The sequence below is a fragment of the Camelus ferus genome, chromosome 16 (genome assembly GCF_009834535.1).
Source record: "Camelus ferus isolate YT-003-E chromosome 16, BCGSAC_Cfer_1.0, whole genome shotgun sequence".
Taxonomy (NCBI): domain Eukaryota; kingdom Metazoa; phylum Chordata; class Mammalia; order Artiodactyla; family Camelidae; genus Camelus; species Camelus ferus.
Genome location: NC_045711.1, coordinates 32,349,546 through 32,365,863, shown reverse-complemented (window position 1 = coordinate 32,365,863; position 16,318 = coordinate 32,349,546). Strand labels below are relative to the sequence as shown.

The 16,318-nt window shown below is 34.6% G+C and overlaps 1 protein-coding gene across 1 annotated transcript in view; it reads right to left on the bottom strand.

The window, feature by feature from the left end:
- The window catches only part of SMURF2 (SMAD specific E3 ubiquitin protein ligase 2), a 100,584-nt gene extending 84,268 nt beyond the window's left edge, over window positions 1-16,316 (bottom strand). Inside the window, exon 1 of the mRNA XM_032457069.1 lies at window positions 16,213-16,316. Within this exon, the coding sequence (XP_032312960.1) occupies window positions 16,213-16,264 (52 nt within the window). The 5' untranslated portion in view covers window positions 16,265-16,316. The remainder of the gene's footprint in view (window positions 1-16,212) is intronic.
- Between the last annotated feature and the right edge of the window lie 2 nt (window positions 16,317-16,318).

Here is a 16,318-nt window from a genome sequence, read left to right as displayed (position 1 = left end):
TAAAAGTTTTTACAGTTTTAGCTGTTACTACATTTAGGTCTTTAATTCATTTTGAGTTAATTTTTGCATAAGGTGAGGTGGCAGTCCAACTTCATTCTTTACAACGTGGATATCCAGTTGTTCTAAGACCATTTGTTGAAAAGACTAACCTTTCCCCACTTAATGGCCTTGGAATCCTTGTCAAAAGAAAAAAATCAACTAACTAGAGATTTGTAAGTTTATTTCTGGATTCTCGATTCTATTCCACTGACCTATATGTCAACCGCTATGCCAGCATCATACTTTCCTATGAGTTTTACAATGTCATTTTTCATAGAGATAACAGGAAAATAATTCAGTCCTTTCTCTAGCATAGTAGAATTCATTTTTGTTGTTGTAAAACTTAAACTAAGTTTCCTTTAGCACAGGGCCATTATTGGTAATGTTACGTAAACTTTCAGGATTGTGGTCAAACTTGGGAAAACTATTAACAAGTCTCTTTCATATGAAGCTTTAGGATTCAGAAGACTTTTTCACAGACTGGCCTTTTGGCATCAAACCTTGTTTTTCCTCCACTAACCACATACTTCAGGTGCCAGATGCCATGGGACATATTCATATCATATCCCATCTCTAGCCCTGCATGTTTATGTCAAAATGCCAATGAGTTAACACAAAGTTAAAACTATTCCCATACTTGGACGGTTAGCAATACCTTAACTGTACATGAAGAGACTGTGAACCACATAAACATATCCTAGTAAAACTAAACTAAATGTATCCCCAAGTCAGTTTTCCCATAGCCAGATGCCCAAAATGCCTACAGCCACTCCAACGCCACCAACATGGCAAGAGTGATAGAAGGGAAATCGGTGTAAAAAGAGAGCAATCTTAACTGATTGTGCTTAAGATAGCATACATTTGCAAATTCTTCTCAACTTTGTGGCAATGTACAGGAAGTGTTTTTTGACCTGGGCACTGGTTATATAGGTGTGTTAAGTTTTACGAAAAGTCTAAGGTTGCACACTTAAAATTTTTGCACTTTTTCTGTGTATATAACATATACCAATACAACAACTTTTTAAAGGGATCACGTGAACTCATTGCTCAGGTTCCTCCCAGGCCCTCAGATAGGATCTTGGAAGTTAAGCTTCATTAGTTTCATGAATTTCATTAGCTTCATGAGTTTCACAACAAACTCACCTCTATATATATACATATACAGCAAACTGGATTTCACAAGATGTGATTTCTAGTACCACCTTGGAGACATGGGTCTTGTTAACTAGCCAAGGACTTAGAGAAGACACACATGACCTCCTTGGGCAAGTGACTCACCTAAAATGGGGAAGAGGTTAGACTATAAACTCAAAGACATCATTCTAGTAGTCATTCTTTCGAGAAATAGTTACAGAGTAACTCCTAAGTGTTTAGTATTACACTAGGTGAATGAAACACACAGTCTCTGCCCTGCAGGAGCTCCCAATCTAGTAGAGATAAAAGCTAAAGAAATCTAAATAAAGTATGGATTTTAGTTAATAATAATGTATCATTACTGATTCATTAACCATGACAAATATACCATACTAATGTAAGATTAGTTAATAACAGGGGAAACTGAATAGGAAATATATAAAAACTCTGAAAAACCTTTGCAATTTTTCTATAAATCTAAAATTAATCTAAAATTTAAAGTTTTTAAAAAGACAATAAATAGAAAAAGAATGAATATGAAAATAAATTTTAATAAGTCCTCTGAAGTTAACAAGATACTGTGATGGAGAATAATGAAGACAGAAGCTAGTTTAGACAGAGTATTTAGTAACTCTTTGAAATGATACTTAAACTGACACAGAAAAAAAATAACTAGAGAAAGAAGATCCCTGGGGGAAAAGACACAGGGGAGGGCCTCAGGCAGGAAAAGAAAGAGACTGGCCTCCTAGCAGCAGTAGCTGCCACTGCTGTCACCTCTAACAATTTTTTAAATGGCTGCAAATTCTTTGACATTTTTTTCATCAAGAGATGGGGGACTATGCTCTTTCCCCTTGAATCTAGTAGAGCTTGTAAGTAACTTGCTTATAACCAATAAAATGCAACAAGGACTTACTAGGCTAAGTCAGAAAAGGAGATGCAGCTTTTGCCTTGCTTCCTGACAATTCCTGCCAGTGCCCTGAGCCAGTTATACTAGCAGTACAACTGCCCTGGAGCTGCCATAAACTAGCCCATGCAACAAGACCATATGGAGAGGCTCTCAGATGACCTGGAGAGAGAGAAATGTCCAGCCAGCCTCCAGCCACCGTCTGAATAAAAAACACAACAGACCCCAAGCCAAAACCACTCACCAGAGTCCTTCCGAAACTCCTGACCCCAGACACCATGAGAGATAATAAAACTGTCTGTGTTCTAGGTCTCTAAGCTTTGGTGTAATTGTTTATACAGCAATTGTAACAAGCCTTTATAGCAAATATGTGATAATTAGGTCAACTAATTTGGGATAGGGGAAGAATCTGGCTACCAATAAGGCTTTATTTTCCATTTAGAGACCAGCTTCCATTTATTTAGGTGATTTGAAAAAGCTGTGTAATAACCCAGAGAAAGTCTAATAACAAGTAAGGCACATTCTTTCTGGTATCACATACTTTTATGGTCTTACAGCCTCTGCAGATTCTTTCCCTGCATCATGATTCCCCTATAGAAAAAGAAAGTACATAAATATACTTATCATGCCACTGAGCAACCAAATCAGAGTCTTGTATTATAATCCTTCTAAATATAGAAGTTACCTATTATGGCCTAAATTAATCCCTGGCCTCTCTTCAACCAATATGAGTGAGGCAATTATTGCAGAAGCATCAAAACTGCCAAACAAAGCAAAAATTATTAGAGTCCACACATTACCACTAAGTAGAACAAATTTTTTAAATTATATACTTCATTCATCTCTTTTTTTAAACTTTCATTCATTTAATTAACAATACCTAATGAGCACTGTGGGTATGTAAATATGAGTAAGAACTAGTTCACAGTGCTACAGGGAAAGAAATCAACACAACCAATGAATTTTAAGTCAATAAGATAAATGATACAATGAAGTATGTTAATATACCATTCTCCATCCTTTAACCAGTGCTTAGTGATCTAGGAGGCTGATCTTTATGGACTACATGAACTGGGATCCTTTGCTCTTTGACTTCAAGTTGGGTTCAGAAGATGAGAAGCAACAGCAAGGGTCTCTCTGGGCTGCCACAAATACTCTCTCCCTTTGCCCTTTCTGGCCCAAAGGTGGTCCAAGTTCCTATCACTGCTAGTCCTTAGGTGCTGCACTATTCCTTGTTGCACTCCCTTAACCCGGCCCACTCACTGTAAGGACTCCCTTCAGCGCATTCTCCTTCACCTTTTGTGAGAAGGTTACCTGTTTCCTATCAGGACCCTGTTAGAGAGCGGCACCTAACTCAGCTTGAGGAAGCTGGGGAAGACTTCGCAAAGGAGATAACACTTCAGCAAGGTCTTAACAACTGTGTAGAGTAAGCAGGATAACTAGGTAAGGAAAAAAGTACTGTAATAGAGTCTAAGGAAACAGCAACATCAAAAACTTGGAGACTTAAGAGAATGTGAAAAGAGTAAGAAAAGGTGAGGAGTTCAGAGTGGTGGAATATAGGAGTATGATGGAAACATAGGCATAATGCGAAACAATGCTAGAACCAAATTATAAAGAGTTTTTAGATGAAGGTATTTAATAGATCTGGTTTCTTTAATAAATAAATTCAAAGAAATTCAAAGAAAAAAGGCAGGCAAGGGGAAAAGGCCTATACTTAAAGACAGACTTCAGACATACGAACCAAATACAATGTGTAGACCTTTCGTATATCCTGATTAGAACAAACTACTCAAAAAAGGGGGGAGGTGAGGAGGAGGAAAAGAACTGGAAATGCACCTCTTCATGAGACAGATGAGGTTTTCCTATTTTCAATTAGGATGTGTTTATCAGTGAATATTTATTCTAAATATCCTATTCTTATTTTTCATTTTTATAAATTTAAGTGCTAAGAAAATTTACATAAATAAGTAGATGGGAATGAAAGGAATTTTATTATAGCAATGCCATCAGATTCTCTTAATTCTTTGAGTTATATGATCCCCAAATCACAATAATCTAGTTTTTTTAACTTTATGAAGAATAATGGGATTTATCTCACTTCTCTATTTTTTATGAAAATTATCTTTAATGATTAACTAACAACTTGATCAGGTCTCTCAGTTTCGTTGAAATTTAAGGAAAGGAAACCAACTGACTTATGAAATGTCACTGGAGTCACTATCTTCTCAACAACCTGACCAATGCTCTGATTTATCTCTTCGGTGCCCTGGAAGGCCTCCTACAATAGGGCAATATACTATTTGGGATGACTAAGAGATGTATCTTTCTTTTGTAAGGTCAAAGGAAGAAAATATGAAAAACTGATCAATTTTAGAATCTGAAAAGTGAGCTCCCTTAAAAATATCCATGGGCTTTTTTTTTCATTCTTTTATTTCACCTTCATTGTGTGTATCACTAACTCTGACTTGACCGTTCAGTTATTTCATACATCAAGTCTTGTCTCAGTTTACACTGCTGCAAGTTCCTTGAAAGAAAGTTCAGGGTCAAAACCTCTTCTTGAAATCCCAGAACCTATTCCTCAGGGTAAGGTGCATGTAAGACTCTCAATAAATGTTCACTGAATGAATATGTAAATATTTCAACACCATTCCACATCCTCTTTCTAGTTAGAGAAAAAAGACTTGAGATAACCAAGCTGGAAATCAGAAGAAACCTGAAGTATCATCACCAACCCTATTTTCTTGAAAATATTTTTAGGGTTTTTTTTGGGGGGGTAGTTAATTAGATCTATTTATTTAATTATTTTTTAAGTGGTGGTATTGGGGATTGAACCCAGGACCTTGTGCATGCAGAATATGGACTCTAACACTTGAGCTATACCCTCCCCACACCAACCCTATTTTAAAGTAATAAAAAGACTGGCTTACTGCCTAAGCTTTCCTACCTATCTAAATTAAAAATTTCAAAACAACTAGGAAATAGACAATTAAAATGCACAAGGATTCATATTTTATCACAAAAATCTTTTGCTACAATTAGCCTCACTTCTATAGAACTGGAATACTTGTATCAATTGTTCTCTCAAAAATCTACTACTATTCTTTTAAGATTCAAGAAAAAAAATTTCTAAAAGATTATTTCACTTTCACTGGTTTAGAATACCTATAAAGTCAAGCTCTGAATAGTAATTAAATTAAATCATAAATGAGAACAATTATACTAAATTATCTTCCTAACTTTGACAGGCTAGTTATACAAGTGAATTTTCTTAGGTAACACTACAAAAAAAAATCTTTTTGCTGTGACTATAAGACTGATCTTTACTTTGTTAAGAAGAAAACTATGCAGAGTATGGTAAAAGAGTTCTACCCATTAAGAGAAACATTAACTTGAATGAATACTTCAGTTCTATATCTATAACTTAACAGTCAAAATTACTAAGGAACAAATACCAGTTAATTCAGTAATAATGTCACAAAGAAAGATTCTATTTGTTTCAAATGAGGTCCTTAAGACCATGTAAGCTTTTTTCAATTCCATCAATCATCCTTTAATTCACAAATATTTACTAAAGGTGTACTATGTACCAAGTACTGTGATAGATATCGTGGTTTGAATGTTATGAATACCATTTTACTTTAAAAAGATTTTAAAAATCTTTTAAAGATTTTTTTCATTCTTCTCCCTTTATAAAAATTCAGTTAAAAAAAAAAGCTCTTTCAACCTTATTTATAGTATTAAACTCATGAGATTCTGAATAATCTGACCCATCAATAAGTTTTCTGTAACCTATAATGAAAAAGAATAGGAAAACAGGGAGGAGGAGGGTATAGCTCAGTGGTAGAGTGCATGCCTAGCACACACAAGGTCGAGGGTTCAATCTCCAATACCCCATTAAAAAAAGAAAGATAAATAAATAAATAAAACCCTAATTATCACCCCCAAAAAACCTACAAATATTTTTTAAAAATCAAGAATATGAAAATGAACATATGTACATATATGTATGACTAAACTATTATGCTGTACACCAGAAACTGATTCAACATTGTAAACTGACTACTTCAATAAAAAAGTCTTCTACTTTACTAGAGGAAGAAAGTTATATTTAAAGCCTGATGACATAAATTCATACCAAAAAAAAAAAAAAAGCTGAATGAACTATGTCTGCACTTCTAATATAACAAATACAAAGAATTTTTGTATTTGCTCCTATACATGTAATATATACTTTTTACAAGAAAGTTTATCCTAAAGTATGCATTTTCATTAGGCACTAGTGTTACCTTTGATAGTTTCTAATTCTCCAACTTTATTTCAAGAACTCTTACTTACACTTTGGGTTTCAGCTATACAGGTCTTTAGTCACTGTTGACATCTACCGGTGCAGAAATATCCCCACCTACTGGCAAAAGGTGAAATTACAAGCTATTTTTGAAAGTGCCAGCAAGCTAGAGGGAAATGTATTTAATATTATTAAAGACTTGGATCCAAACAGTTCTCCCATCTTCAAAATCCTGAGCGAGTCAAACTATTTTCCAAAGCTCTTCTACTTCTTACCAAAAGTAGGGAGTGGGGAGGAAGGTGGGAAGAATACAATTGTCTAAATTTTTGCTATTTTATTGAAAGATTACAATAGCTAATTTAACTATATGAATTTTTTCCAAAAAGGATGTATTTTATCTATTTTTTAATTTGCATTCTTTTTTTACTGAAGTATAGTCAGTATATAATGTTGTGTCAATTTCTGGGGTACAGCATAATGTTTTAGTCATACATATACATACATATAATCATTTTCATATTCTTTTCCTTTTTGGTTACTACAAGATACTGAATATAGTTCCCTATGCTCTACAGTATAAACTTGCTGTTTATCTATTTTATATATAGTAGTTAGTATCTGCAAATTTCGAACTCCCAATTTATCCCTTCCCATCCCTTTTCCCCTCTGGTAATAATTATAAGTTTATTCTCTATGTCTGTGAGTCTGTAACTATATGGATTCTTTATAATACACTGATATCCCAAGCTATACAAAACTTTTATGCCTATTTTATAAAACATGATTTTATTTAAACCAATACCTATATTAATCATTATTAATGTTGCACTTGCTCCTATAAAACAGCATATAGTTGGTTATGACTACTTTATTTAAAACACAATTTTTGATCCAAAATGTCAAAATACATTAACATAATAATTTGAACAGTATTTTTCACATATATTATTTCTTGTCCAGCAGGATCCTAAAATAAGTAACACTATCATTTTAAACATGCATGTATAACTAAAAGCACAGGTACCAAGAAGATAAGTGATTTACTTAAAGGCACAAAGTTTATCAGTGACATAAGTATAATATAAACCCAAATTTTCTGGCTTCAACTTCTATACTCTTTCCACAACATCCCAACTGCCTCCCACAAAATTATCAAGTATATCTTAAACAGTAAATAAGGTGTCTATTTTGTTACAGACAATTACAGATGTCTGCTTTGTGACAGTTCCCAGGAATGCACAGTGGTCAAATAAAAAATTCTACTTAGAATTTTAATAAAGTCAAGTTTCTTCCTTGCTTTTGTCTTATAGGGGAAAAATGCTCATAATGTAAAATATAAGTAAAAAAAAATAGTCCAACCCACATTTAACAAAACAATTATATCCTTTCTTTTCTACTGCCATATTTTAGATATGTTTATTCTTTTTACCTCAACTTTTTCCAAAAATGATATGAGGGGGCTGATAGCTGGTAAATAGTAAATCTTGTTAGGTCATGCTTACTGTAACCCACTTTCATTAGCAGAGATAAAAATAATAATAATAAACTTTTTAAAGTTTCATAGTAGAAATTTTGAAAAGAAAAATACTGAGCCCAGTCGAGGTTTATTCTGATTTCTTCTATCTCCATTCATAGTATTATACATATATTTTTAAAAATCAATTATCTGACTCATGTCAAGAAATTGATAAATATTTGTTGACTAAATAAATGAAATAATGGCTCTAAAGCATTATAGGATCCTAAAGCATTACAGGGTCCTAAATAAGACTCAACTAAGCTTATTAAACTGTTATCAAAATGTTTATGAAAAGCTTTTTAATCAATGTTTGAAATCAGAAGATTTAAGTTAAAGATACAAATATACTTCAAAAAAATTAATATAATACTATTATATTAATAGTATACTGACTATACTTCAAAAAAATTAATATAATACAAAAAACAAAGTGTGAATTGTAAACAATAAACTCATGAAAGACAGAATACAGATAAAAGGAACAGAACAGAGTCCAGATATAGAACATGTATATTGTCAACTGATTTTCAGCCAAGGCACCAAGGTAATTCAACGGAGGAAACAAAAGTATTTTAACAAATAGTGCTGGGAAAATTGGATATCCATATGGAGAAAAAAAAAAAGAAACTTACCCTTCTCTAACTTTAGAAAGGTCACAGATCTAAATGTAAGCACTAATATTATAAATAATGCAGAAGAAAACAGAAGATCTTTAGAACTGTGGATTAGGAATGGATTTCTTATATAGGACATTAAAAGCATGAACCATAAAGAAAAAAACTGATGAACAGGGCTTAATCAAAATTTAAAACTTCTGCTCTTTGAGAGACTACTGGAGGGTGGGGAGCCCAGATCAGGAGAAAATATTTGCAAAACACATAGTGGATGAAGGACTTATATCCAGAATACAAAAAGAGTTCTCAAAACTCAATAAGAAAACAATCCAATTTTAAAACTATGAGCAAAGATTTGACCAGATATTCACCAAAGATACACAGATGACAAAAAAAGTCCATTTAAAGATGCTAAACATGGTAGGTCAACAAGGGAATTAAAATTAAACCTACACTGAATTTATCTCTACACACCAATTATAATGGCTAAAATTAAAGACTGACAACAGCAAGTGATGAAGTGTTGGCTAGGATTAAGAGCAACTGGAACTCTCATAAATTGCTGGCAGAAATGTAAAATGGTACAACTGAAAAACAGTTTAGCAGCTTTTTTTTTTTTAAGTTAAACACATATTTACCATATGATCCAACAATCCTAATCATTTACCCAAAAGAAATAAAAACATGTTCACAAAGAGAGATGTACCCAAATGTTCATAACAGCTTTATTCACAATGGCCAAAAACTAGAAACCAATGTCTGTGGATATTTGTGAATAGATAAACAAAACGGGGTGTGTGTGTACAATACAATATTCCTCAGGAATAAAAGGAACAAACAACTGATACACAATATGGATGGATCTCCAAAGCACTACAGTAAGTGAAAGAAGCCTGACCCAAAAGACTATATACCGTATGATCCCATTTACACAAAATTCTAGAAAAGGCAAAACTATAGTGACAGAAAGTAAATCATTGGTTGCCAAGGACTGGGAATGGGAGAGGGAGACTGGTTGTCAAGGGACATGAGGAAACTTTTGGGGAAGAAAGAAATGCCATTTGTGCAATCATCTATGTAGGAATTCCTATATAAAATGAGTCATCAAGATTTATTTTAAAACTTAAGTTTTATGTCTGCCATCAATTTTTAGTAAGAAACCAAAGCAAATTGCCAAACTTAAGACACATGTTGATACTTCTTAATTCATATCAAATGCAATTTTTTAAAAAGTAGTCAATGCCTTCAGAAGTTATTCTAAAACAAACTAACATAAAACTTTTCACTTTGTTCAACTAATTATACATTAGTGGAAAAATTCAGAAGAAAAAAAATTTTATGTTAACATTCAACTGTAAAAAATGCCAAATATTGATACCTGGAAAACTAGCATTAGTAAAATATTACCAGGCTTAGTGTTCAGCAAGTCGTTCTTATCCAGCAAAAATACGTATGACTACAACCCTAAATACAAGCAATAACTAAGGTTAGAAAATACAACGGAAATGTCACAAAGATAAACTGGCTGGAATTACATTAAAACATAGTTAGAAACTTATTAAACTATCCTGAGCAATGTAGACAAAAGCTTAAATAAGTGTAAAAACAGTGTGTTCCTGTGTAGGAAAACTAAATACACTTAAATGCCCCCTTTTCCCAAAGTAATGCAATTCTAATTATAATCCCAATGAAACTTCTTTTTAAACTTAAGTTTAATATTCATTTGGAAGAGCAAAAAAATAAAAGTAGCAAAAAAATTTTCCAGCACAATTAGAATATTAAACTAAATTATAAAGCTACAATAATTAAGAGTATGGCACTGAACAAGAGACAATCTGACTCTATTATAATAATTAACATAACTAAAAAGATATCACATCACTATGAATTGGAAAAATTGGTTATTAAATGATGAGATGACTGAATGGCAATTGGGGGGGGGGGCGTAGCTTCCTAAACCATTTTTAAAAACACCAAAATAAAACGTACTTAAATATTTACTAAGTCTCTTGAAGAAAACGGCCTTCCTAAGGACAGAAATACAGAAAAAAAACAAAAGAAAAGTTGGACAGATTTCACTCCTAAAATAACAAATTTCTACATGTCCAAAAATGATCAAAATTAAAAGTCAAATAACAGACTAAGGAAAATGTTTGCAACAAATACGACAACAGATTAATATCTTTTTAATTCTCAGGCAGATCAATAAGAAAAACACAAAAGCCCTAACAAATAACTAGGACGGGACCAAACAAGTCAACAAAGAGAATCGTAATTAGTAAACAGACAGGAAAATATTCAGCCTCACAGGAAAATGTTAAATACTCTGTGCCATAAAATTAGCAAAAAAATTTAAAAACAAGAGCCAATTCTTGTAACAGAATAGTAAAAAGGGACACAGTTATTCAGTGCTGCTCTAAGTAGGCACAATTCTTTTAGAAAACAGCCTGAGGAAAAATTAATCAAGAACCTTAAAAAGACCCACATCCTTTAATGCAGAAGCATTCTCTCTATGGAAATACTCTAAGAAAATAATCTTTAAAAAAAAAAATCAAAGTTATCTACACCAAGATGTTTACAGCCATTATCTATAAAAACAAAATTTGGAAATAAAGTAAAAGTTAAAACCAAAAAAAACGAACAATGTTTATCGTGAGCATTCTTTTAACTGGTTAGCCTAAAATCAGTCTTCACAGTACCCATTCCAGTCCATCCTCCCTATTGCCCCAAAATTAATGTTTCTAAACATTAAATATATCAAAGCTTAAGATCCTTCAATGGTTCCCACTACCTTAAAAAAAAAATCATACTTCTTGGCAAAATATAGCAAAGTCCAGGGTTGGTCCCTGTCTATAACCTCATCTCTTGTCACTCACACTTAGTGCATTAACCATAAAAAATACACATAAAACTATACAGAATTACTTCTATGTCTCTAGCATTGATCCAATAAAAGCCAAAAAGCCCTTAATCCATGCTCAGGATTCTGCCTCCATGGAGCTTACAGCCTGGACAACAGGCCCTTTGGTGAGTAAGGCCTGAAACTAGAGGAAGAGCCTCTTCGTCACAGAGGAAAGGTCAAATCAGGTCAAGGAAAGATCTACGGATAAGGGTACCTTGAGCTGAGAGTTAAAAAATGAGCAATGATCTCAAGGGGAAAGGGTAATTTCAAATAAATAAAATTATTTTATTTTCCACACAAAGTCTACAACAGGCTTTGTACACAGACAACTTGGGTTCTGACATGTACTTAACCTCTCCAAGTTTCACCTACCTCTTGGAGCTATTGTGGGAATTAAAATAACAGATGTAAACTTAATACACTGTCTGGCACTTACTTAATAAGCATTCAATACATCATGTCCCTCATACAGAAACACATAACAATGCTGATTACAACAGTGTATTTCAAGGGTTCAACACTCTTAGAAAAGGGAAAGTAACAGTAAACAAGAACAAGGGCATTTAGTAACCTATAATGAAAAAGAATATGAAAATGAATATATGTATGTATATGTATGACTGAACTATTATGCCGTACACCAGAAATTGACATTGTAAACTGACTATACTTCAATTAAAAAAAAAAAAAAAAAAAAAAAAAAAACAAGGGCAAAGAAAGAAGCAGTAAGAACAGGTTTAAACAACACGTCACCACAGCCAGTCAGTTTTCTCTATATACCAAGATAATATCCTTGTAATACACATAACAGCACAATTTATATTCATAATGATACTGAATCATAAATAACACCTTAGTTCTGTTAAGCATGGTCTATTTAAGGAGTGGGACATACATCATCTTTACAAGACTTCAAAAATGGCTAAAATAAAACTCTTACGTGGCTAAAATGTGGACCTTCATTTACCTTGAAAATTGAGCTAATGCTAAATTACATGCTAAATAAATGACATGTTTGTATGTTGTGATAGTTATAGTTCAACCAACAGGAAAAAAGTAGAATTCATGATTAAACACACACACATACACACTACTCACCAATGAAAACTAAATTACATGAAGCACCAAGGCAGGTTCAACCCCCTGCATGAAGGGTTCGACAAGAAGAGATAAACTTAAGAGAAAGGGAAGGAACTAAGCCACACTGGCTTCCTCCTCAGAAACCAAGAAAATGAAATGAATTGGGGACATTCAAATCACTAACACCCCTAGAAAAAGTCATTATGGTGTACAGCCACATTCCTACTTAGAAACCTGTGAGAGATAATCAAGTTGTAATTTTTAAAACTGTGAATCAATAAAATATGCAGTAAAACAACACTAAGATACCAGCATATCTAAAGAGATACTTTTAAAGTTAATTTCCTTTTAGCTATAGACAAGGTTAACCTCATTACTGCCAAGGGTTTTATAAACTAAGAACACAAAGAGTAGCATACATAGACATTTAAATTACAAAAAGATCTGCAATAAATGTTCTGGAGAAGTAATCTGTTATTTCTCCATATCTAAGAATTTTAAACATTAGAAATTATACTGAATACTGTTTTTTTCAGCCTTTGGTTTTCAAAAACAGTATTAAAAATTACCCCCAATTTTTTATAACCAAAGAATATCTTCTACCCAAACCATTGTAAGAAAATCCTATTCTTAAGTATAATGCATAAAAATTTTACATTTTATAATCAATTTGCTCTAGAAATACTAGTTGAAACTGACAGCTTTACCATACAGTTTATTTTAATGATCAAGTGTTACTGTGTCATCAAAAACAGAAGTAGCTTGATGGACCAAATCAGATTTTAACCACCAATGGCTTGAGGAATCTCAAATTGGGGATTAAATTAGCCCCGCCTTCTTAGCATCAACAAATACCAAACTGTTCGCTCACTGACTGTGGTCTTAGCAATAATATGTGGAAAAGTCTAATATCTGTTGTGGGCAGAAATCTCATGGTTCAAATATTTTTCGTTCAGTTTGCATCTATGTGTATGAGACAAAGAGACAGAGAGAGGGAGGGTGGGAGGAAGGCAGAGGGAGAGACCAACCATGTGGGAACTGTTTACACCTTTCAGTAAAGGGGCAACTCTACATTAAGGATATAACTGAGTAACTACAATTTATAAAGCACCTTAGAATCAATGGCACTCTATAAATTTAAAATACTAGTATGGTATTAACTTAAAGCAAAGAACAATCATTTTTAAGCTTTTTTTTGGTGGGGGGGTAAGAACATCATTTTAAATCATCTAACAACCCAAGTGTATTATAAACCAAAGAAAAGTTCACTATGGGATCTGCCTTTTCTTATTTTTTTAAAGTAATTTTCCTCTATTATGGAACCCGGATCTAAATGAACTGTTAAACACTTAGTCTAAAGGTATGCCAAACATTTCTTAAGGTCTTAACAAAGAATCAACTTTTTTTTTTTTAAACAAAACGAGGCCTAGGTTAAATATTTTATTTGGCTTCTCAAGATGGACTGAAAAGTTGGGCACCAGCTCCAGACCAGTTCCTGGACGCACATCAAACACAGCCCTGTCATTTATCCAGTCAGTCAAAACAATCTTTTCCATCTAACTCTTTAATGTTTATGTCCGAAAAAGCTGCTAATTGAATCCAGCTCTTGAAACCTATTTGTTAAAATCTATATCATCTAATTTGTAAATGAACAAAAATGAAAAAAATACATGCTAACTTTCCTGGAAAAATAAAAGAGAACCCATCATATGTAACCAAAAGGGAGAGGGCAAGGTTTTTAATATCTGAATAGTTTTCTTCTAAAATATGACAGAGACAAATTCCCAATGGTTTCAAGAAATTGAGAGTAACTCAAACTGTTTTTACAATTAAGGGGATACAGTGTATTTAAAATTCCTCAGAAAAAACCTAAAAATACAAAATCACTCTATAAATTTAGTCCAGTATTCCCTCTCCCCTAAAAAAATAAGTATAATCTTTTCTCCTAACTTTACTCATGAATTTTTTAAATGTATCACATGCATAAGCAAACCACAGATAAACACTTTAAGACCTACTGAGTCACACTAAAAACCTCAAAATCATTTTATCCGCAGAAAATCAAAATCCCTGTCTTCTCCCTCATTTTCTCAGTGTATACATAACCTAGAGAGAATTAAATGGTCACCAGCCTATTTCTGATGCTTTTTACACACCTGGAATCACAGGTTCTTTCCATGCTCGCTGACAAAGGACTGACTCCAGACAGGAACAGCAGTAGATAAACTCTAAAGCAATAAAGATCCTTTATAAAGGTTTCCATTGATTCATAAGAAAACAAGGAAACGGAATGGGGGAAATAGGGGTGACAGGCATTCCCCAATCCAGATTTTCCATTAAGAACCACTAGGTTAATGATTCTTTGCCATTTTCCCTAGGGAAAGTAAAACTGTCATGAAAATAATATATTTTTTAAACTGCAAGTCAACATACAGTCAGGCTGAATTCTCAAATACTTAGTTCACTGCAAGTTTTTATCTTGAAAGTTCAGCCAGTAGACTGCGATGTGAAACACAACTATTCAATTACAAAATTAGTCCATATAAATCTCAAAGTCTAGCGCAGGCAAACATAATTACAGTCTATTCTTACACAAGCACCCACACGCACATACACACACACAGATTCTGTAAAGAAAACCCCTCTTTCTCACTACATATCCGAATATCAACGTGGATAACTTGTTAATAGCGAATGCTGAAACTAGGATAAGTATACTGGTTTCAGTTACACATTTCAAACCAAAAATAATTTTTCCTTAAAATGAGGTAACACGACCATGTAAGAACATCGAAAATGGCACTGTAAGAAAAACGTACCTGTAATGTTAAAGATTTAATTCACTTGGAATCATAAACATTTTGCAAGAAAAGCCTGGTATCTAGCAACATTCTTTCCCATTTAGAAAAGGGAAGGGGAGGAGAGTGGAGAGACAGAGAATACTTCGCTTAAAAGTTTGTATGAGCACATACTTAGAAATGTACCAAAAAAAAAAAAGTGTGTGTTTAAAGCAGGTCTAGAGTTAGAAGTGAGACAAGTTCTGCGGCCTACAGGAACAACCCAAAACATGCTACCCTACAATCAAACACTTCCAAAACACAGAGTATACAATGAGCCGGAGTCGTCGGATCAGGCAGACACACCGGAAAAGTCAACCTCAGTCTCCTTCCCTCTCAAAGTCGTGCGTTTCAGGTGTGTGGCACTGGGTGCTGCGGATGGCAGCAGAGAGGGGAAGCTTTGCAGGCGGGCAGAAGTGGGCGAACAAGTTAACAACCAGGGAACACACACACACCCTCCTGTTAAGCGCTCCATCTTTAAGGAGTGTTTACTGCGCGCAGTCAGCAACCGGATTCAATAATCCCCGCCACCGGAGCTCTTTATCCCCTCAACGACCCCACCTGGGCAATAGCCCAGGGGCTGTTCCCCGAGGCGCCGGGAGAGAGCCGCACTTCTCCGCCAAAGCTTTTCGACCTCAAATCCGCCTGGAATTCCCACCCGGGCACCCCCTCCCCAACAAAAGACCCCCGACTCACCCTTGGCTTTTGTAAGGATTTCCAAACAAGGGAGAGTGGTTTTGCAATTACTCTCCCTGAAGTAGGCCTTCCCACGTCCCCGACCCCCAACTCACCATTGATCGCGACCCTGGCCCTTCCCAAGGCCACAGGCACCCCCCGCCGGCTCGCCCACCCCGCCGCCGCCCCGGCCCGGCTCCCGCCGCCCGCCCAACCCCCTCACCTGTCAGGCGCAGCTTGACGGGCCCGTTCCTCCGGCCCCCGGGGTTAGACATGTCCCCGGCGGCGGGGGCGGCGGCGGCCGCGGCGCGGGGCCCGGGGCCGGCGGG